The sequence below is a fragment of the Phyllostomus hastatus genome, unplaced genomic scaffold, assembly GCF_019186645.2.
Source record: "Phyllostomus hastatus isolate PE091 unplaced genomic scaffold, TTU_PhHast_1.1 phas_contig_17, whole genome shotgun sequence".
NCBI classification, from domain to species: Eukaryota; Metazoa; Chordata; class Mammalia; order Chiroptera; family Phyllostomidae; genus Phyllostomus; species Phyllostomus hastatus.
In genome coordinates this window covers 29,194,483-29,219,129 of record NW_025333664.1, presented here as the reverse complement: position 1 = coordinate 29,219,129, position 24,647 = coordinate 29,194,483, and the positions used below count along the sequence as shown (strand labels likewise).

Genomic DNA, 24,647 nt, shown 5'->3' with positions numbered 1-24,647 from the left:
TTCAGGGTGGAAAACATTGGCTCTAGACCTAATTCCTGTTGGGAGGAAACAGGGGTGGCCTCGCGTTCTAAAGAACACCATATGCCAGAAGGCAGAAATAATGATGGGCGATTGCAAAGTGCCAAGTTTCCCATCAGTAGGGATTCACTATCATATGGTGACCTTGTGAGAACCCTCATATTGGCACAGAAACCCAATAAATACATGACCAGCAGGTCCTATAAATACCCAGGCCCTGCCTACAGAATTGTCTCAACTTAAAAAATAACGAACACTTTTATGAACATATGTTTTGCCTTTATAAAATGAAACCACCCATCTGACCTTACTGCGATTTAAAACACACTTAAAGATCACATAGAACATAAAGTGGTTGGTGCTTACAGACATTATGGTAATATTACTAATGCATTAGAATTCTGCAAATTCATAGTAGGCACAAAATTAAGAGATTTTTCTTAGGATAATGAATTGCTATGACAAAAGAATTTATTGCTGCAAACTAAAGAGTAAAGTTAAGGAGTAGAAATTATAACCAATGGATTATTCTTCAGTTTGTTACAAATAAATAAAAATGAAAAAAATTAATGAGTGGCTATAGTTGGGTACTGTTCCCGAGCTCATTTGATGCTTGCGTATACAGCAGGGACCACTGTTAGCCCTGAGATGAAGGGTAAAATGTTTTGCAAGCTCATACAAGGTCCGACAGCCAGTAAGCCAAGGGGCTCCAATCAGCATTCCTGATGTACATACCTGCTATGTGGCCTCAGTGAAATAACGTCCTATCAGGCTGAGAAAGAGACAATCTGTGGATCTCCAAATATGACATCAAACTTCATTTAGATGTTGAAATGTATGTTTTAAAAAGCTTTTATTTATTTTTAGAAAGAGGGGAAAGAAGGGAGAAAGGCAGGGAGAGAGACATTGATGTGTGAGAGAAGCATTGATCGGTTGCCTCTTGTGTGGGCCCGACCGAGGATTGAACCTGCAATCCAGGCATGTGCCCTGACTGGGAAGTGAACCAGAATAAAAGGCGTTTTATTCTTTTACAGAATAAAACCCTGCTCAACACATTTGTGCAATGAATTAATCTATATTATATTCTTTAACCAAATAAAAATATGATGATGTGTATCAACAACTTTCCTTTTTCCCCCCTAGAAAATGCTGGAGTGTGATGGTACACACTTTCATTTGGAAATTTTTCCTATTGAATCAACAAGGAAAATGAATTTTCTTGGGAATGGGGTCTCAACAGATTTCTTGACATGCTGGTTTAGCACATAAATGTTCAGATCTGAATGTGAAAATATAAACACATTGTATAAATCAAGATGCTATAAAGATGAGACATTTAGAAAAGGAAGTCCTCTTATTTTGTTATTTTCAGGTAACATCCTTAAGCCTCGTAATGTCTGCCCTCACATATAAAAGTGAGAACCGGAGAAAAGTGAGAACCAAAGAAAGCAGTCTTTGAATATCAACTCTGAGGTTAAGACATTAAGAGTAGAATCCATTACAGTACTGAAATTTCAAATGTTTTCTATAAAAACTGACTACAGTAACATGTTAGAAAAATACTTGCAGGCCTATTTTTAAAGAGATTAATTTGGATCAATCTATTAATGTAATTACTGACACTGGTAATAAGTTACAGTATAAAAACAGAGATATCCTCAGCACATCCATTCTGAACAATTTCACATTCCTGGACTCTATTTATATAAAGTGCTTGACACAAAGTAGGAACTCAAATGAACTCTTCTTCTCCTTTTCTAGTCAAGTGGCCCATTTTCCTGGAATGAATCATCAAGTTTCATTTGCAAAGTAACCCATACAGAGGCAAAACTTGTAAGTCTTCCACCATATTTGTTTATATGGCTATTTCTAAAACGTACAAGGTGTTACACACTGCCTACCTTCCAAGCTCAAGTATGTGGGACATAAGTTAGTTCATGGTCACATGCTCCTACATACACACTGTAAGACTCCTGTCTCTTTTCTGATGCACTCACCTGGCCCACCGCACCATCTCCCAGGCTCTTTTATGTCTCTTATATCTGTTACTATATATATTAGCTTCTAATAGGCTTCTTTTTTGTTTGTTTCCTTTTTTAATGAAAAAAAATACAGGGGAAGGATGAAGGAAGGAGTCTTTACTCTGGATTTTGTGACTGAAAAATCGTTATGGCTCTTTGAACCAGGAATCAGGTTGTTCCAGTTGAGAACTAGTTGCTGAAAATCTGCTTTTCAGAGTAGCTTGCATTATTACAAACAAACAACAAATAACTCCTGACTCCCCAAACCAGACTGTGATGTGTTGTAATGCATTACAGAAATCACAGCTGTATCTACAACCACACATAGGAATAGGCACACAATTTTGAGCCTGGCTATGACATATACTACAATGACGAGCACCTTCCAAGAATGCTACAAGGCAGGTAGTTTTAGTGTCTTCACTCTAGAGGTGGGGAAATGAGGAGTTGGAGAGGTTAGGTCACGGTCCCAAGGTCACCGGGACAGTAATGGAGTCAGCATTTGAATTGCTGGTTAATTTGATGCAATCACTCTACTGTGTCCTTATGCTTAAACACACTCTGAGAATACTGAAAATCTGTTTTTATTTAATGTTCTTGGCTTAGTTGGGGATTATAAAAAGTTAATATGTTTAGGTTTAAGCAAAAATCCTACAACTTGGTCCAGCTTTAGATTCTTCCCACTGATTACTTTAGCAAAACCAAAGGTGGCCTTCTGTGGATGGATGACTAGGATTTTGGGGGGGAATTGAACTTTTTGTAGATTTGGAAGAAAATCCAGGCATGTTGATAGTTGAGGTCAATTTAAATCTTTTAATGACATCAGTTAATATCAATGATTCCATATTACATCTTTCCCCTCCTTCGAATGATAGTGTGAAGTATATCCTTTACAAACATATTTGAAAAAATTGATACACAACATAAAATCACAGTATTTTCAGATAAGAAGGAACCTTAAAAATAATCTAAATTTTGCCTTTTCACTTCTATTTTTTAAAGTTTTTTTTTATTTATTCACTTTTAGGGAGAGAGAGAGAGAGATAAACATCAACGTGCGGTTGCTGGGGGTTATGGCCTGCAACCCAAGCATGTACCCTGGCTGGGAATCGAACCTGCGACACTTTGGTTCACAGCCCACGCTCAATCCACTGAGCTACGCCAGCCAGGGCACCCTTTCACTTCTTAGTATAAGCCCCAAGGCTGCCAGTGATCCTTGGTTTCTTTGAGGCTATTGAAGGTCATCAGCACTGGAGGAACAGGTTTTTTTTTCAGCCACTGGTGAAATATTTTACAATCTTGTAATTTAGAACCATATGTATTTTATATTATATATATATAATATACATATATATATATATCATGTTCTGTACACAAATGTTTAACTTACCTCCAAATCCATCAGGCACATATGTTTTAAGAACAATATTGCAGAAAATTGTTGGCAGTGATAATGGTTTATTCCCCTCATTTCGAAGAGAAATGTGTCGATAGCCGGCTTGGAGGCCGTCTAGTGGGAGAATCCTCTGGCCAATGAGCTTGTTGTTGTCATCATACACTGCTATTCTCAAGACTGCCAGGTCAGGGAGGATTACCTGCAAACAAAGAACGGTACTTTCCCTGAGTTTTGGAAAGCAGCTCCCAAGAATCCCATGACTCTAGGAATCTGGGTCAAATCCACACTGCACTTCCATGCTCCTTTATGGTTGGAAATAGGTCCATGCTCAATTTGCATTCCTAAAGTTTACTGTATAAGCTATAGTGCCCAAGCCATTGAGAAAGGCAATTGGACAGGTTTCCTGGAAATCATCTCATTGAAAATGTTAGATGGAATGCATGGAAAGATTGCTAGCCCAACCTTTGTCATCTTCCCCAGTCCCCACCCATGAAATGGATTAGCACAAGGAGACACTGAGAAATAAAGTGAGCTTCCCTAATTTCAAAGGTGGTCAGTGACAGCTGGGACTGGCAAGCGAGGCTCTTGATGTCTAATCCTGTGGACTGTCTGGTCCCTGCGCTGCTTCTGATCTCTAATTCTGCCTGTTTTTAAGAATGTAGCAAGTATCTGAGAAGAAAAGCTTTATGTATAAGAGATAATTTACATATAAATTTGGATTCTGCATTTTTCTTTCACTCCTCAATTTTTAACATATTTTGGGATATTAAATGGAGTAAGTGGGACAACTAGAAACATTAACATGTAACCAAGACACTTACTCTTGCCATTTCCAAGATGAATAAATGAACATAAAACCTGAGTTCAGATAGCAGAAACCCTGTTTGGATATAAAATAGCAGCATGACAAAAGAAAATCCAATGTTTTTAATGCTGTTAATCGGGAGTGCCTTTTCATTGGCTAAGAGCAATCCAGAACGTCCGCTGATTTGAGTATTTTGTCTAAAACTAGACAATATATTGATTGCCTATTTATGTCTAGAAGTTATAATTTAATTCCAACTTCAATAAGATGAAAAGCCAAAAATCTAAAATTCAGGCAACTTCAATCACTCTGTTACTCCTCATGGGATGAGTGGAGGTTTATAACCTTGTGAGATTACTGCAAAGAACAAAAAGAGTAACAGCAAAAAAGGAAATGATGAACATGCTTGATATTGATGATAGGCAATTTAAGTTCTGAAGAACTGTAAAGGATCCAGAGTTGGCATTCGTTTCTAGGGCCAGTAATGTAACATATAAAAACCAAGCTTGGTATTTCCTTACTCATAAAAACTAAAAACCTCTACAGTTAAAGTTCTGAATTTCTAGAAATGTGTGTCAGGATTATTCATTGTGACAAAGAACACTTGGCCAAACGGACAACAGATCCAGCTATAACAAACTGGAAAAACCAGGGAAGAAAGAAAGAAAAATCGCAGGTGTGTATGCAATTTACACGTCACTCTGACATGACAGCAGGAGAGCAGGTGACAATGGGAGGGTTGCATGACTGTGGTGGTCACATCACAGGGTGAACCTACATTTCAAACAGCCTGTTTCATTGTCCCTACACTGATCTCCCCTAAACTGGTTTCTGTAAACCTGTTAGTCTATTCAAAGGTGAAAAATCCCTATTTGTTAAGATAAGAAGCCAATTATCTGTGTTGCTTGACACACAAATGGAGCAGAAACACCTGGAAATCCTGTGCCTGAAGAAGAGGCAAGAGACCATTTTGGTCGGGATAAGAGAAAAAGTGACAGAGAAAAACAGATATTCTGAGAGACAACACAGCCAATGAAAGAATTTTCCAATACATTTTCAAATGACAAAAGAGAAATGAAGTGAAAAATAATTACAAGATTAAAAACTGAATCATTAGAGAGAATGACTGTGATTGTTTTTAGGATCAAATTATAGTATTGGAAAAAAAACTAAAATACCAAAAATGGCACATGAAGCACAGAACCGGCAGGCAGCAGCAGGCATCACACTTCCTGGGGCAGAAGACAATACCAACTGACCCATTTGAAGGCATTATTGGCCTTAATTATGGTAAACCATTCTACCTGCCATCTTGGCTAAAGGAACAGGGCAAGTTACCAGCTGTAGCTAGGGAAGGTAAGCGCTCTCCCAGGTGTGATGGTGTCCACTAGCGAGGATATATTCTAAGCAGACAGCACACCTGGGGCTCAGGCATTGCCACGTAGGAAATGGGCTTCTCCAAGGAGGAGAGAAAAGCCAGAAAAAAAAAGGATAGGAACAAACAGAAACAACAATCATATGACAGCAACAACAATTGCCCATTAGAAGAAGAAAACAAGTAAAACATTTTGGGTTGAGTAACTGCCCTTTACATCAGGTAGTATCTGTGAACAAAAAAAAACATGGGTCCCAAGGTAGCAGAGTGAGTCTGACAAGTGGAACATGTCCTACCTTCCGAAATACGAAGGATTCTTCATTGTAAACTGGATTGAGTCCGTTGTTCATCACCATGCGAGTTCGGAATTCCTTACGTATAGTGTCGGTGGGCAACCCATACATGTCCACTTCTACATATGTGCCGATTTTCTTATCTGATAAGAATTGACCTGATATGACCTATAGCAATAGGACAAGAGAGAAGTAAAGTCTGTGTAATCATTAGTAGTGAATACTAATCAGGAAGTAAGAATTAGACTGTCTATTCATCTTTGACAATTTTAATTATTTATGGGAATAATGGCTTCATTCCTTATTAAACTAAAACATTATTGAACGACTATGCACAAAACTATTCTAGGCAGAGGGTCTATCCTCAAAAACTGTCTAGGAAAAGAACAAGGGAAATATACACAAATCATATAATGCAAAGCAATAGTGAGATTTCAGGTACCTTCATTTGACTGAAGTGCCCACAACCTATGAAGTGATAGATTGAAGTATGCCTTTATGCCTTAATCACTTCACAGGTCCAAAATTCTGCCACAGCATACATTTACTGAATTCTTTTAAAAGTCTTGAAAAGCCACACACAGAAAGAAAAGCAACGTTAAAATGTGCCTGTTATTCTTTACTGATATTGACACCAGTCAGCCATGTGTTATGTATTTGTAAAGACCAGCATTAAATTCTATCTATTATAAAGTTATGGAAAGACTATTTTTCATTTACTTTTCAAATGACTATAGCCATTTATCAGTTTTTTTGTATTATCTACTAACAATTTTGAAATTGTTTTTTTAGAGTACAACTGACATACAATAAACTGTGCATATGTAAAGTGCACAATGAAATCAGTTTTGACATGAGCACATCTGTGAAACTATCACAAAGAAGACAATGGACATTTCTATCGCCCCCCAAATTCCTTTGTGCCTTTTTGTAATCTCTCTATCCCTCCATTTCTGTCTACTGGAAGCCACTCCTTTACTTTTTGTAAGTGTACCTTAGTTTGCTTTTTCTAGAATTTTGTATAAATGGAATCATGTAGTGGGTATTTCTTTATTAATAAGCTTTACTTTTTTAGAGCAGTTCTACATTCAATTTAGCAAAACTGAGCAGAAAGTACAGTTTGCATGTATCTCCTGTCCTAACACGCACAACCTCCCACATTATGGACATCTCTCAACAGAATGGTACCTTTGTTGCATCAATAACCTACACTGACATATCATTATCACCTCAAGCCCATAATTTACATCAGACTTCACTATTGGTACTGGACATCCCATGGATTTGATCAAATGTAAAATGACATGTCCCACCACTGTAGCATCATATAAAAGAGTTTCACTGCCCTAAAATCTCGTGCCCTGCCTCTTCCTCTTCCCTAACCCCTCAACACACGGCACCACTGATCTTTTTACTGCATCCATCATATTGTCTTGGTCAGGATGTCATATAGTTGAACTCACAGAGTATGTAGACTTTTCAGATTGGCTTTTTTTCCTTTGATAATGTGCATTTTTTTCCTTCATGTGTTTTCACGACTCAATTGCTCATTTCCTTTTAGCACTGATCAATATTACATTGTCTAGATATGCCAGTTTATCTGTTCATTCACCTACTGAAGGATATCTTGGTTGCTTCCAAATTTTAGTAATTACAAATAAAGCTGCTACAAACACCCCTGTGTAGGTTTTTGTATAGACACAGTTTTTAATTCATTTGAGTAAACACCAAGGAGCGTGACTGTTGGACCGTATGACAAGAATAGGTTTAGTTTTCCAAGGAATTGCCAAACTGCCTTCCAAAGTTCTGGATTCCATTTTGCATTCCTGCCAGCAATGAGTGAGAGTCCCTGTTGCTCCATGTCCTTTGCAGGTACTGTTTTTGATTGGTGTCTTTCACTATCAGTAACTAATAATTTTGTTAGTGACAAAAATGTATCTCAAGGAAAATAGGAGGAATTTAAGTCAAAGCTGGGGGCAACACATGGATCTTGCCCCTCGACATTAAAAATTTTAATTGTGATTTCTTAAGACATTTCCAGGACTATCTGCCTCCACTTTTATACTATTCTGTGAAGCGCAGGGGCCTTACCTGCACTGAGCACGTGGCTGCAATAACCCCATCAACTGGAGTCTCAGAGAAAGGATCAAACGTTCGATCAGGCCGTCTCATAAAATCTGGTTTGAGAAGGTACCTGGTGGGACACAAGCATAGAAAGAATTTATTTTATTAGCTGCTTTTACAAAGATTAAAACACTAACTCTCCGGGACACTAAATATTTCCTTTTCCTCATCTGTAACTTAGGAACTAGGCTTTTAGGCAGGGGACCCTAAGGACTGGAGAGAAGAACCCTGCCCTACTGAGAATCCTAAAGAAGAGCAGGGAAGAGGGATGTTGTCTAGATTCTAGGATCAGGGATGTCTGGGACTTTCTGATACCACCATTTTCTCTTGAACTTGTTTATGCCATGGAGCTCTTGAGATACTTGCTCTTACATGCACAATTAAAATGTAAAGAATAACAATAAAAAACTAATTGTATAAGCTACAGTTATCAAAATATAGAAAATATGCAATATTCTACTTATTTTAAAAAATATTTTATTTCTTTATTTTTAAAGACGGGAAGGAAGGAGAACATGAGGGAGAAAACCTCATTGTGTAGTTGCCTCTTAGAGCCCCCTACTGGGAACCCAGGCATGTGCCTTGACTGGGAATCGAACTAGCAACCTTTTGGTTTGCAGGCCAGCTCTCAATCCACTGGGCCACACCAGCCAGGATGATACTCTACTTCTTTATAGTGTTTTAACTAATGTATTAAATTATGAAATCTAATGGAAAGTTTGATAATTACCATAATTTCAAGGTACCGCTATGCATAAAAATGATTTGAGAGGAATACTCGCCTGTCTCCAAGAGAATGTAGCCCAAAATACTAACACAAAAACTCTCTAATGGCGAACAGGAGAATGTTTTCTGTATACACAGAGTTTTGGATTTGAACCTATTTCTGTGGCCAGTGTGAATCACTGGAGAACATGATGATACAGCAAAGCTAGACTTAGGAGGGAAATAGCTGAGTAACTACAGTGCTGCACACACATCTCCAAGAAAGCCTACCAGCTTTGTCTGGGAAAGTAACAGGCATCAGCTGTGAGGGAGGTAACATGATGGTTCTGCCTTTCACAGGAGGGGCAGCGTTTGGATTCCAGTGTGTGAAACAATGCATTCTGCTTCCTGGGAAAGGTGAGGACTCTGGGGTCCACGGAGGACTATAGTCATCCTTCCAGTTCAGGATCCTCCTGGACAGTGGCTGTCCAGAGATCCAGCATTCCCCATGCTCTGCAGCCATTTCTTTAAGGGCCAGGAGCCCCTTCTCACCAAAAATAAATAAATGTGATGTTGATGATGCTTAGTGCCAAAAACATTCTTCCTCATACCCTGCTTTTAGACTTGGTTAGAAGACAACTAATCTGTGAAAGAGTGAATTAACCCAAAATAACAAATGCCAGGGAAAAGGGGCAAGAAACCTAAATCCAGTTCTCCAAAGCAGGCAGCCTTCAGTTTAATGTGTTCATTTTATATTTGTATACTTAAAAAATAAAAGAGAGTGTGCAGGCGTGTGACAGGATTATGAGGTAAGCCCTGGCTTGGGGCTGACACTTCTGCAGCTGTCATGAAGCAGTGTCTGTTCTGGACCCAAGGCCACCTGCAGATGCAGCAGAGGCTGCTCCTCACAGCCCCGTGGTCTGTGCAGGTCCTGGGACCCCGGCATTGACAGGAGCCCAGTGGCGGGTTAGGGCTATGGGATATGTGCAGCTGCATAGGGCCCTGGACTTTGATGGCTATTCTTGGTTTAAGGCTCTGTGGCCACTGACTTAAAATTCTTTATTAATAATGTGTGAACAAGAAGCTCTTTGTTTTCATTTTGCATCATGCCCTGGAAACTAGGTAGCTGGCCCTGCCTGATGTTTTTTGGCACAGAAAAAGAATTTGGCACAGGTCTGTGTGGTGGGCATGGGCAAAGGCCAAAGTGAACGGCAAGTGGAGGGATCTGAGGATGGTCTGTGAACTTTGTGGGGCCTCCAAAGGCAAGGGAGGGGGAGAAGAAGATTCTTCAGGCAGGTGGCTGGACAGCAGCTATAGGAATCAGAGGATGGGGTCCTAAGGAAATATATCCTATTTGATCACCCCAAAGATGCCATCAATTATTCAACTCTCCATTATTCTATTTGCCAGCAAGAAAGAAAAATGGATGTTGATTATAACTATAACATGCTACAGATTTTCAAACACTTCCAATTTGAGAAAATGATATAAAAAGTGTGCATCTGTGAATCAAGAAAATCATACTGTTTTATATCAATCATACAATTACCTCTGAAAGCCTGAAAAGACTTGAGAACTTAATTTGTTTTATGTTGTGTTTCATTAGAAATGCCTCCCATTTTTCCAGTTTCAAAAACGAGCCTGTCATAAACTACTGGTCACTTCCCAGGTAAGAAATCACACTTGCTGTGATGCCCACTGGTGTCACCTCCCAACAGAGCGACCTGCAGAGCAGAGGGATTTCTGATGCTTCGTTTCTGTTGCTATAGTCAGGGATGTTAAGCGTGCGTTGCACACTAATGTTCAATGTAAAACAACTATTGTTTGCCCTGTCAGCCTAAAAGGCACAGAACGCCATTGCTGGACACGGGAACGCAGCCCTCAGATGCAGCCCACAGGATTTATTTAAAAGTCCCGCACATGAATGGGAGAATGACAAGGACCACTTGTGAAGGCCACGAGGGCATGGATGCCCTTGCTCTGTGGAAAGCTGTCCTGAATGGCTGCCCCCTACCTTCCAGGTACAACACCTTTGTCACTGAGGGGCATGAAAGGTCACAGATGAGAAAGATTTCTTCTCTGTGCTATTGGGCTGGGTGTTGGGAAAGGGGAGGGCAGAGGAGGGAAGGGCACAGCAGGATGAACAATCTTGTCAAAACCTCTTACACTGGGCTGCCCCACTGAGCAATCATGTGTTTTTGCCTCTCTGGTGGGTGACAACATCTCAAATATATAAAAGACAACATCTCAAATATATAGCCCAGAATTCAGACTAAAGGAGCATCATCCTAGCTTATGAATGTATTTTAAAATAAACAATGGTATAGAAGGAGAGACTTGTTCATGTGAACTATGGGAAAACTCCTGAAAAGAAATGTAACAAAGGCATACAACTCCTGTGGAGACCTCTTCCACCTGCAAGCAGTTCCCCTCCTGGTGGCAGTACCACCAGGGGACAGCTGAGGCAAGCATGGGAGGCTCTGGCTTTACCTGACCGTAGGGAAGTGTCCAAGGAGGTGCACAGACAGGCCTGAAGTGTCTGTGTGAACAGCAGGGCCACAGCTGCCTCCCTGAACTTAAAGGCCCAATTTGATCAGGGAGCTCATTTATCCTTGCCTGGTTTCTGGGTGTGAACAACCATAAGGTCTTCAGTATTCCATAAACTTCACTTCTGCACCAACATTTGCAGTTCATGAAGTAGTTTCAGATATACTCACATTCACCCTTCCTGAGCTGTCACAACAAACCTGTGTGGCAGGTGTTACTGTCTTCATTTTATCAAGCAGGAAACCGAGCATCAGAGTCTAACACGCCTGCCCAGGGATATTTCATGCAGAGGAGCTGGGGCTCAAACCTGAGGCTTCAGACTCCAGCGGAGGGCTTTCATGCCCACACCACAGCTGCCCAGGGGCCCCACTGCCTCAGCCTGCCCCTGGGGGTCCATCCATCAATCTGTATGCACAATTTCCTTGTTATAAACACTTTGCATTCAGTAACAAAATAGCTCTTAAAAAGCCTGCAATGTATTTTGTTGGTTTATAAAAAAGATTTTACTTATTTATTTAGAAGGATGGGAAGAGAGGGGGACAGAGAGGCAGAGAAACATTAACTGGTTGCCTCTCGCCTACCCCCAACCAGGCACCAGGCCCACAACCAAGGCATGTGCCCCGACTGGAGTGAAACTGGTGACCTTCCACTTTGAACTACGACTGCCCAACCAGCTGAGCCACACCAGCCAGGGTTGTTGTTTTCTTAACTTCATAAGTTTTACTGCATTCTCCTCACGTTTATAAAGACTTAATTTACATATAACATATTAGTTCAAGGTATACATTTTTTTTCTTTCAAAATACACAGCAGAAAAAAATGCTGTGCACGATCCAGCTATGTGTGTTGTGGGTGATCTGGGCAATCAGGCTGTCACCATGTGAGGGCACACTGGCAGGGAACCCCTTGCCAGGAAGGAAGAGGTGGCAGTGTGCACTTTGAACTCACAATTGTTGAAGAATTTTATTGTGGCATACTGTTTTTAGTGATAAAAATTAGCTGTTCAAGCAGAAAGGCCAAGAACTTTCTGAGAGTAGCTTTTCAGAGTGGATGACACTCTACTGGGTTTAGAGCCCTCTGGGCAGGGGTTTGGGGCCGTTTGCCTGTGGTGCTGCTTGGGGTCAGATGCATGGGGGGAAATGGCCACACAGTGCTTTCCATCTCTGCAGAATTTTAACTTTATATTTTCCTTCACCCTTTCAGCATTGCAGTGGAATTAATATTTCCTATTTTACACTTGGTTCACTGATTTTAGAGCACTATTTATAAGACATGTAATAGAATGAAGAGAAGACAATGCTTTTTTCCTAGCTGAACTAAATCAACTCCATTCTTCTATCCGCCCTAGGTAAATTACACGTTTTTAACGTCTAGTTAACGTCCAAATGAGCAGGGATCACTGTTTGTCCCAGCCATAAAAATCTCCACTGTTGAATTTAAAGTGAGAAAGCTAAACTGTAGAGTCTGTATGATAAACTGCGTAACTTGTGGTTAATTTTTTTTTAAATCTCTAATGGTGTGGCTCAAAGGGCTGGGCACAGTCCCACAAACCTAAAGGCTGCTGGTTTGATTCCTTGTTTGGGCACATGCCTGGGTTGTAGGCCGGGTCCCCGGCTGGGACAAGTATAGAGGCAATCAACTGATGTTTCTCTCCCACATCAATGTTTCTCTCCCTCTTTTTCTCTCTCCCTCCCTCTCTCTAAAAATAAATAAATAAATAGAATCTTTCTTAAAAGCCTATAAAACTGGAGATGAAGAATGTATATTTGTAACTACAATCTATCCAGGGATTTCATTTGTTTCTATACCATCCCTCAAACATGGCTTAAATTCAGCAGTCCCTAATTAAAAATGACACAGTTTCATTAGGGCTGTAGCACAGAACGCTGGAACACGGTGACAACAGTTTAAATCACATTACTCACCCGCATGATCCATTATACTCAAATTTTCCCTGATTCAATTGCATCGCTAAATCTGTCAAGAGACAAAAATAATTTAGCATCTCATCTCCCTGTACAAAAAAGATCCTGATGGGGTGACTTTAAACAATGGAAATCAGATGCTGACCCCAGGCTGAAAGGTCTTTTTAATACCGCAAAGTACTACTGTGTCAGTGTGAGCACACAACTCTCTTCTATGCTGAATGACCTTGTGTTTCATTTAAATTAAACATAAAATGTGTTTTCATAAAGATCATGCTAGCATTGTTTTAAAATTTGGATTCACTGTAAGAATTTTGTTAGTGTTGAGTACCAATGTCCCACTTGATGTAGTCAGAGAGGATGTGCCTTATGACCCCAGAGGAAGGTTTCCCTAGAGACACCCAGTAGGTTAAGTGTGAATATAAAATTCCATTAAGAAAATAAAATATAAACTAGGCAAGGATGATATAAAAATCGGTAACTTAAGGTGAATTCTTCTAGTGGGGTCAGGGCACAGCTTATGATTTTTCTCTTACAAGCAGACAAAATCTTCACTCTTTCTTTTCATCAGCCAAAGAAATGGGCCAGCTGATGTATATTTTTCTTCTTCAAAATGGTGTGATTAAAACCTAACAGTACAGAATAAAACATAAACCGACCTACTAAATGAACTGCCTTAGGATCATCTAGCCCATGTAGTGGGCTCACTGATAACTCAGAATGCAACTTGACACCACTTTAAGAAAGTAAAACTATTTTAAGAAAGTAAAACTATTTTGTCTCTGCTAGAAAGACTCTGGGACTGCACTGGAATCCGGTCCTAGTTTAACGCAGTGAAAGCTGACGGGTGCACTGTGCAGAGAGCTGACTCCAACTTCTGGTCACTGAGGAGGTCCTGACAACGGATGGGAAACACAGTCAGGCCACCTTTGTGCCAAAAGGACGAATGTCAAAGAACCTTTCAGTCAGTCCAGAGGCTAGAGACAAAGTGGAGAGAGATTCTCACAGCGTGGCAGGTGGATGAGAGAACAAAAATTGGGAAACGTGGGAGGGATCCACATATAGCTAAGACTTGAGCAAGAAAGCACTGTTCTGTTTTGTCTACCAATATTATGAAACATGCTCTGAAATTAACCATAAAAGGTGAATAGATTTTGTGGCATTTTTCTCACCTTTTTTAGGTAAGCATCTAGAGCCCATTACTTTTCTTTCTCTAATCTTAAAATTGTGATCCTAGGCTCTTAAGTAATGATCAAAAAACATTAAAATTTGTTTATGCATTTATGGAAGTCTACTCTTCTCCTGGGGAGGGAGAAATGATATACCGGAAACCTGCCTTTGAGTACACTTTGGAAGACCAAGTTATATATTAGTGCCTCTAAGATCACGTAACTCTCTACACACCATTTTAACAGAGTCTACCCCATAATATTCCACACATGGTGAGGTACCACTGTGTCATTCATTGATATCTGCTGAATGTTAACAGTGGGAAAGTGCTTTTCAAAGGAAAAATGAATCATAGTTACTATACAAAAATACTAAAATTCTTTGCATTTAATTCTGTTTCTGGAAACAAAGATCAGTTTGATCCAAATGGAAAAAAAAATCAGATATATTTTGGAATAGGGAAAATGTTTAGCAGAGTAATCATGGCATTTGCAAAAGGAAATTCAATTTAAATCAAAATATATTATCTTCTATCATTGTTTTATTGCTCTATTTTGAGTTTTTGATTTACCACCATTGCATAAATTCAGCACATTGTTTTGCCATATGTCTGTTTCCTTTAAAAAATGCCCACAGCCAAGGGATGGGCAACTATTGGCAGCATCTTGTCAACGCGTTCTCATGGAATTTGAGGTCACTGGACATCAGCTCCTACCTGGGGTTTGATAGTTCAGTGAAACCATCTGGCAGCCAGCGTTCCAGAAAATCTGTGGCATGTAATTACTGGAATCAACTCGGCCTCCCTTGGGGTAAATGCGACTCATTTGCCGTTTGTTATAACTGGGTAACTTATTAAGGAAAACGGAAAAAAGCTTATTCCAGAAACAATAAATAAACAACAAAGGGCTAAAACAGCAAGGCCCTGGACCAATAAAGACAAAAAAAGAGACAACTGAGCAAATTTCACATTTATAAATGATGCTTCAGAGAAAACCACAGTTTGCTGTGTGGATTATGAAAACAATTCCCATTTGGGCAGATTTTCACAGCCACTGTGGTCTTTCACACATATTATTTTATTAACTCTATAACCACAATCACATATTAACCACTTATCTGTTTTAGAGACTCCTGCCAAACCAAAAGTGCACCAAACACTCTTTCCATAAGGATACTTCACAAATTCAATCGCGTGTGTCTTCAAGTAGCCTAGACCCACAGACTCATTAAAAGAAGACATGTTATAATGAATGTTGCGTTCTGTAAAGGAGAGCAAAGACGCACTCAGGAACCCTGCCATCACATGCTCAGAGAAATAGATAAGCAATAAATAGAATTACACCCTGAATCAGGAGACTTTGCAGCCAGATGTTCCATCATCATGTTAGTAGCCTCTACTTTCATTAATGTTCTATGGGTGGAGATGGTTGACTTAAAAAAAAGAATGATGAATTAAATTTGGAGTCATTAAGCAAATTAGATATACTCCACCACACCCAGCCATCCTTGAAATACGTATATTTGATGATGATGATGATGATGATGATGATAATGATGATGATCATGATGGCTTCTTTAGCCCAGAAATAATTAGAAAAAAATTATAAAATACTTTGCACATTTTTAGAGACCAGCTTTTAATGAGAAGAGGTCTTAGGAAACATATTTAATGCAAAAGGCTACCCTCTTTGCACATTAACAAGTCTGGTCTCTCAGAGCCACCTTGTGGATGATGTAGGGAATGACATCACAAATGCCTCCACGTGCCAAGGACATGTGGCCTGTCAAGCTAAAATAAGGATGAGGTGGAACAGTCTGCAGGCCCAGAGAGAAGAGTGGTATCAAGTCAGATCACAGCTCATCAGCACAACAGCAGCAAGGCAGACCAAACAGGCGTAGCATTCAACCTTTGGTGTTACCTTCAGCAACATGGAAACCTTGAAACTTTACGGGCTGTGCATAGTTGATCATTGTGGACAAATACGGATGGATATTAGTGGTAGCACCTACATATTTATAAGATGCCATCCATGCCTGCTCATCTTCTACAGTAACCAGGCCCTACAAGCACAGTGAAGGGAACATACATGTCGGTGACGTTAGCAGGACTCACAGGTACATGCTACAGACTTCCTTACTAAAGAGAATTCACACACACACAAATTAAAAGTAAAGACCTTTCCCTTGCTCAATTATGCTAAAGGAGTGTTTCAAAAGTTAATGTCTATTGAAGCTCCAAATAATCAAAAGGATTATCTTACATTTTTAAAACATTTTTTAGATTTTCAAAGGACTTTAAAACAGGAAACACATTGAGATTTATAGCAATGCTACGAAATATACATAGCAGGTACTGATTATCCTTATTTTCATGAATGGAGGCAGAAAGTGAAAACAGTGACTCTCCAACTTTGTATTCATCAGAATCACCCAGAGGTGATTAAAACCCAAACACTCTTGGGCCACACCCTCAGAGCTTCCGATGGCATGAATCTGGGCTGGGGTCCTAGAACTTGCATTCTAACTGGCTTCCAAGTGACAGTGACACGGCCCCTCTGGGGTCCACATGTTGCTTATCACACTCTAGCATTTAAAACCACATGCTTAAGGAGGGAGTTCATATTTTTTTAAAAAGCTTATTCTTAAAATAATCTGATAACCCACTACATAAGATATTGTCCTGATTGAAATATTGAAATTGTATTATTTTGCACAGAAGGAAAAAATTATTTTGGGTTATTTCTTGGTTAATCAGAACAAAACCAACAAAACCAACAACAACAAAAATAATGCCTCCAAAAGAGAGCAACATTCTGTTGACAAATTTGAAAAGCTAAATTTCCTGGATAGATTGTTAAAAGTGGATGAACTGCTTAGTCACATGAAACAATTCAATAGTTAAAAAATGGTCAGACTGTTTGCCTTCTCATCTGATGACTTGACACTCTAAATCATCAAAATGATTTTACAAATAAAAGTCCAAGTTACATATCTAACACTATAACTTATTTTTAAATCATTTTTTATATGTCCCAACCTCCCAAATAGGGCAGAGGCCATGTCGGATTTTTTGTGTGTGTGTTTATTGATAATAAGAAACACCAGGGTCACGTGCTGGGCACCAGGCTGAAATCTGACACCCACTGTCATTACTCTCAGTAATCGTGTGGGGTGAGACTTTGAGTCCTGCCCAACTGCAGGAGAAGACTGAGGCCTTGAGGACTAAAATAATCAGTCACTGCTACTTAGTTAATAAAAGGAGTGACCAAAGGCCAACGTCGCCTTTGTTCACTCCAATGCCTCGTGAAATTCTGGTAGAATTATACAAATATCTTGGGAGAGAACTGGGATCAGAATTATCCATAATTATCCCAAAATTAATATTTACACAGTAAATGTTTACTCCTAATAAGACAGGAACTCACAGCTAGCAAGGCAGTCTTTTCTGAAGTTCTGAAGTGTGGGGATCAAGTTACAAGCCAGTTTCTGCTGTGACTGTCATCAGTCTTGGGGCTGTAACAAACCACCCACATTTCCTAAATAAGACCACTTTGATTCCATGCTGAACTTTTAAAGGAATAAAAGAAACTAAAATGGAACTGTACTTTCCTTATAATAAAGTCAATATCTAATAATGTCAAATAAACTCCTAGAATGTGTACAATGTGAAGTTGACGATCTCTCAGAAGACCAATGTAGTTGGAATCAGGATTGCCTTTCTATTTCACTACAATATGGGTTTGCTAATTACTAGGTCATTTGTATTTTCAAATTCAATGAGCTGATGATCATGTACTCCTATTCTAGGAATACAATCTCTACTCCCAGCTAAGAAAATGCCTAACTGCAATGGACATTTATTTTTAGGAAAATTGTCCTAATCACCTGCCCTAATTTTATAATTTTATTGGGATTTAATCATTTCACTATTGTGATTAATTCTTTCTTTTTAAAGACTCTTAAAATTAGATCCATCAAACATGTAAATATTATACCCACAGACAATAAGCTTGACCTACCATGGAGTGGGGGGAAGATAGAGTAACAACACTTAGAACATAATGTTCATTATCAGAGGGCCACATATAGAGTCTGATAATGAAAAAAATACACAAGGAAATTATTTTCTTACCTTTTTGTTGATTTCATGTTCAAGGTCATCAGAAACCTAAATTAAAGAAAGAAAATAATTTGTTCACTTCTTTAAAGGGCAAAATTCCAAATTTTCCAGCCATATATATGCACTTATTTAAATAAATATAGGTAAAGTTGTTACTCTTTTTATTTGTTAAGATGGGAATTCATTAATGGCATACAGTCCCAAACAAAAGCAAGTACTGAAAGGATACTGTTTTACATGTGAGAAAAGCTAATTTTAATGCTGTTTCCCTCCTTTGTTGACAATTTTCACTTATTTAGATCCTTCCTATGGTAATTTAATTAATGATCTGGTTGATTTAGCCATGGGGCTTGGGAATAATCAGTGTGGTCGTCTCTCCTGATATGAAAAGGTCAACAAGCATGAATAGTCACTCTTCAGCAATTCAGCTCTCACGGCTGGGTATTGCTAAAGGCTTTATATAGCAATACAGTACAAAGGTAAGCACTGAGTCTTAGTAGGTATCCCATAGTCTCAAAGTAGTCATAATTCTCTGTCATAAAAGGTTGAGTACAATAGCTATATTCCCTTGGCTTTGCTGATCAGACTGATACTCTCCCATTTTCCTACTGCCAAATGTATCTATCAACTACATGCTTCTCCATCCACTGTCTTCAATAATTAAGTATCCCTTCTAATTACCTCTCCATACTGTAACCATGGTGACTAAAAAATCCAGTTAGAGACCACACCTTCCCTTCACATCCCCATGATCCCATCCACCCCCTTCTCAAGTGATTCACAGGCAGTTCTGCCCTCTCTCTCCTGCGAGACTTAATCTCTCCCTGTCGACCTGCACTATTTCCAACAATTCAAACACACTCCAGATTCATCTTAAAAATAACACTCCCTTGACCTCTCAGGCTACCTTTAACCACTAGCCCATTTCTTACTCCTCTTTATAGCAAAACTACTAAAAAATATACTTTCTACTCATTCACATCTATCTGCTCCAGTGGCCCCCACGACTCCACTAAAACTTAATCACTCAATGTAATCATCAAAAATCAACCACCGTGCCAGGTGCTAGGGTATGGGGAGCTTTTTATTGGTAAAAGGATACAAACTTTCAGTTGTAAGAGGAATAAGTTCCAAGAATTGAATGTATACCAGTGGCAACAGTTAACAGAACTGTATTTTATACTTCAAAGGTGCCACAAGAGCAGATCTGAGATGCTCTCACCACACATACACACACAAAGATAATTATATGAGATGATGGATATGCATACTAACCTGCTTGTGGTTATCATTTCACAACATATACCTGTATCAAATCACCACACTGTGCACCTTAAACTTATGCAATATATAGTATGTTAATTATATTTCAGTAAAGCTGGGGGAAAAGACCAACTGTGCTGTCTTTCTCTGAACACTGTTCTCATGGCTTCCTTGGTCTCACTGCTTGCTTTCTGACTCCTCCAGCTACACCTCGCTCTTCTCTTCCGGCCCTTCTCCTGTGGCTCTCCCTTTAAACAGGCCCCACCTGGGCATTCTTTCCTACCTCTTCCTATGGGTCATCTCATTTATTTCCAGGTTTCAAAAAACATCTTCTGAACTCCCAATTTATGTCTCCAGCCCAACCTCTCTTCTAGTTCCAGGTGCTGGTGATGATGTTGCTAGTGATGATGACAATGACAATGGTGAAGATGACCATGGCATCACCTCAGGCTTTTCCAGGAGTTACCAAGTGCCAGACACCATTCTAAGTTCTTTGCATATACTAAACCCATTCCCTCTTCACAACAGACCAATAATTACGTTTATTTTGCAGATGGAGAAACCATGGCACTGAGTGGTTAGGTAACTTACCCAAGGCTATACAGTTAGGAAATAAACCCAGAGTCAGAGCCAATGCTGTATAAACACCAATGCTGTATAAATACCGCTTACATATCTCACAGTCCTCAAACAGCCTGTCTTACCTGGAACTCTTGAATTCTTTCTCTTTCACTCTTCCCCACAGTCAACCCAGGTCCTTAAACCCTAGAGAGGCATCTTGCTTCCCTCTCTCTCACTTCCCCACGTTCAATCCATTAGCAAGTTGAATCATTTTTGCTTCCTCAGTAGATCTTGCACCCACTCAGTCCTCTGTTCCTACTGTCCCGTTAAACCCTCAGGGGTCTGGCTTAGTGTCACAGCGTAGCCCAAGTTCTCTTCCTGCGTGTACTTTTGCTTCCTTCTAATCACCTCTCCATACTGTAACCATGGTGATTAAAAAAAATCTTCTAGGCTACATTGCTCCCTCTTTTAAATATTTTCATTGGCTTCCCATTTCACTTAGATGAACATCTGAGTCTCTCAGAGCGGACCCCAAATCCTGCATCACCTAGTGCTCACCTGCCGGTGTAATCTCACCTTGTTTTACTCCACCCTCACTTGGTCCGCCCTGCTCACACTGTCTTTTGTTCCCTCTGCAGATAGTTATTTTCTATTTCTGTGCCTGGCTGGTTCTTCTTTACCCTTTGGGTTTGGTTTCCTTATTTCCTCCATGATATTATTCTCCATCGAAACACTCACTTTTAGATTCATAATAGCACTTGTTACAAATTGTAATCATACAATCGACTGTTCACTTGTTTGTTGTCTGTTTCCTGTCCCCTTCTGATAAGCTCTCCTCAGACTACAAACTCCATGAAGGCACAGAACAAGCACATTTTGAACCTTCTGGGTTGTTATGGCCTAGACTATGCCTGACACATAGTAGGTACATAGTAACTATTTTTCTTGGCTCACTGGTTGGACAGATGAGAATATTTTTATGCTTACTCTACACTAGCAGGGAGTTGAGATATCTAACTAGCAGAGCTGGTTTGGAATGAGGGCTTGCTTGGAACAACCAGGGGTCATTTTCCTGATGATTTCAACAGGCTAACATTTGCCACTGCAATGCTGCTGTTGTCTCCCTACTCACCTAGAGCAGCAATTTCAACAAGAGTGCTGCAAGAATTTTTAAAATATGAAATAGCCGACTATTTAGTCAGGGACACTGGCCTCTTTTCCCTTGGTTTGTCAAATTAAAAAAATGGCAACAGCCAACACAACAATACCATCCAGTGTGGATGAATTGAAATTATATCTATTTTTTGTCCAATCAGCAAAAAAGATATTTTTTGGTATGCCACAGAATTTTAGCAGGTAGTTTATGTGTGCCATGAGATAGAAAAGGGTAAAAATTGCTGACCTAGAATAATGCAGTAAATGATAATATTTAAAGGCCAAATTGGTAGTGGTCAACAGTGGGAATGACTAATGAGGAATTTAAATGTCTTTCTTAATTTAATAATGTGTGTGTCTTGAATTCAGATATGAATCTGGTCACCCAATTTAGAAGAGAAAATATAGGCTCCTTTTGTCTCTCGTGGTGGTTATATTTCTCAAATGTTATAACTAACAGCTGCTGCCTCTTGAGGGTCATGAAATAAAGGGGACACCAAGACTCTGACCTTCTTGACACTATTTGCAACAGCTTCCTTGTGACCCAAGTCATCAGCAGAAAGTTCATTTCCATATTTGTATTCAGGGTGAGCTTCTTCTTCTTGGTCAGCTGCATGAAAGACAAAAGAAAAATCCATGAGGCCAAATGACCACCAGCAGTCAGAGGTTCTCTATAATCCTGAGGAACATAAGCCCTTTCAGAGGAGAAGGAAGCTGAAGGAAGATTGGAACACTGAATTATGCAAGCTTTTTTCAAATAAAGCTCTCACTAAACTCTTATCAAGGAGCATTATCTTGTTAGTTATTCTTTCTCTTGCATCTTGCATGGTGTTGGCCTGTTGGATGCCTCATAAATTTTTCTTAAGTGAATGATTATCTCCACCCCAGAACTCTAGACCTAAAAATTAAAGCCTCAACACCTCAGGAGTATCTGTAACTCATAAATAATATATTTTGATCTTCCATGAGATCTAGAGAAAACAAGAAGAAGATACAAGAAAAGGAAAATACATTTGATACTACTGAATAAGGAGACTAAAATGTCCATACGTCATTATGTGACAGAAAAAAGAGCTTGGAAGGATTGTACCGCTCCTGCACTCCATCTGTCAAACCTGGTGAGGGTTAAGAGGCTCTGAAGTCATTTCTCGGGCTCATGCCAGGGAGGAGCGAGAAGTAGGCACTAAATGAAGTGGGAGCACAGGAGCATGGCCCAGACTGTAAAAGAAGGCACAGAAAAGCACTTGGTCCATTGGCTCAGGAAACTGATGAGAACTCTAGTATCACTCAACTTCATTGGTGAAAAAAGGGTCACCCATTAGAAAATGAACCACATGCTGGTGTAAGATCTGAATTCTCATGATCTCCAGTAAAGAATTTGCCTAAAAACTAGCCGGGACCCTTAAGGGATCCATATTGTACAAAAAAAAGTGAAATAATTTCTGATTATGGACTCACAAGGGAAGTGAGCAGATCCGTAACAATTAGAGATATTTTTGAAAAGCACGTTTAAAATGTGCAAAGGAAAAGGCAAGAACAGGAGTAAATGTAAAACTATTTCACTGATTCTAAGATGACTTCCCCTACCCTCACCCCCCTGCACATTTTAATGTAACTGACATTGCAATGTATCCTTCAATCGATGGTATTTTAAAATTACTTAGAAGTATTTTTCTTTTTTGGTCAAGATAAAATAGTGGTATCTTTCAACTGGTGTTATATTGGATTCAGAATTTGAGAGGTTGCTTATAGCAAGATGCTATTTCAGGCATGGGATTCAAGGTGAGGCAAGAGAGACAGACACCTTCCTCCTCTGGAACTGATACTCTGATGAGGGGATATTCTAGAGGCAGATGATTAAAAACCAACCAACCAACCAAACAAACAAACAAAAAACAGTAGGTCATACAGGCTTTAGGCAGGAAAATGAATTTGAGGGGCTACAATAGGTTTTAATCTAGTCCAGTATCTTCATTTTACAGATACGGAAATAGATGGAAAAACAGGATGTGACTTGTGAGGTCACACAGTAAGATATGGACGAGATTTCTCCAGGTTCTTAGCACAATGCTCTCAATGTGACACTAGGTTCCCATTACCCACAGTCTATATAACAAAGGTTATAACAAAGGTGAAACTTCCCAGAATCACTATTAAATTTCTATTTTATACCTGTAGTCTAAGCTGCCCAGCCAGATATAAACTACTTGAATTCAGCAGTACATTCCATATAAGTGGCAGAGACTTAATAACTGCCTTAAAAGAGTTGTATGAATGTATGTTATCTCTTGAGTATGCAAATACACACAGGCACACACATCAGAATGCTGATATCACCCACTGCTTGCCTCACAGTCCTGGAAGTCACCTTCCTTTGTGAATCTAAATCTAGCTAATGAATGGGCACATGGTTGGACTGAGAGTCTTTTCTATTTTCTACAGCCTCCAGGCTGCCTGCCCTCTTGAGCTATGCTTGGTTTCCTCTTACTTGCTCTGTCAACGTGTTTAAATTAGAGACTCTAGTCATTTATATGTAGTAGGATCAGACTGTGATGCCAGGGAAATTACAGCCAACTGGTAGACCAGAACTGTAGCTAAGTATCACTCAGGGAACCTAAGAATCAAATATATAATTGGTAAAGCAGAAACTTCTATGCCCTTAAAGAGAAATTCAAGTAGATTGTTCTATCCTCTCAGCTAATCTCCTACATTAATACTATCCCTTGTGATTGTTTCTGTCAAAATTTAATAAAAATCTCAAGCATATTTTGAAATAAAATGGGAACCACTAGAGGCATTTTTCTGCCTATAAGAATAATTAATATATTCATAAAAGTTGAGAAAGTACCCTTAAGGAAGATAAGTGGAATCCCGTTGACCATCATTTTAGATTAATGTGTGTGCTCAGAAAATTTCACATCTTTGACTTCCATCAGTTATATTCTTTCTCCTTTAAATTTTTTTAAACAACTGGCTCCAGCTGGTGTGCCTCAGTGGATTGAGTGCTGGCCTGTGAACCAAAGGGTCACTGGTTTGATTCCCATCAGGGCACATGCCTGGGTTGCAGGCCAGGTCCCCAGTTGGGGGTGCACACGAGGCAACCACACATTGATGTTTCTCTCTCTACAGTGGTTGTTAAAATTTTTTAACAACCATTTTACCATATTTT

The 24,647-nt window shown here is 39.4% G+C and overlaps 1 protein-coding gene across 9 annotated transcripts in view; it reads right to left on the bottom strand.

Moving 5' to 3' along the window:
• The window catches only part of PLCB4 (phospholipase C beta 4), a 395,438-nt gene that overhangs the window by 42,853 nt on the left and 327,938 nt on the right, over positions 1–24,647 (bottom strand). For all 9 annotated transcript variants that reach the window (XM_045833066.1, XM_045833064.1, XM_045833065.1 and 6 more), the window contains 9 exons: positions 21,988–22,088; positions 18,512–18,547; positions 16,299–16,440; positions 15,555–15,639; positions 15,095–15,219; positions 13,210–13,261; positions 8,000–8,102; positions 5,912–6,076; positions 3,430–3,634 (listed from right to left, as the gene is read on the bottom strand). In XM_045833066.1, coding sequence (XP_045689022.1) covers positions 3,430–3,634; positions 5,912–6,076; positions 8,000–8,102; positions 13,210–13,261; positions 15,095–15,219; positions 15,555–15,639; positions 16,299–16,440; positions 18,512–18,547; positions 21,988–22,088 — 1,014 coding nt within the window. The remainder of the gene's footprint in view (positions 1–3,429; positions 3,635–5,911; positions 6,077–7,999; positions 8,103–13,209; positions 13,262–15,094; positions 15,220–15,554; positions 15,640–16,298; positions 16,441–18,511; positions 18,548–21,987; positions 22,089–24,647) is intronic.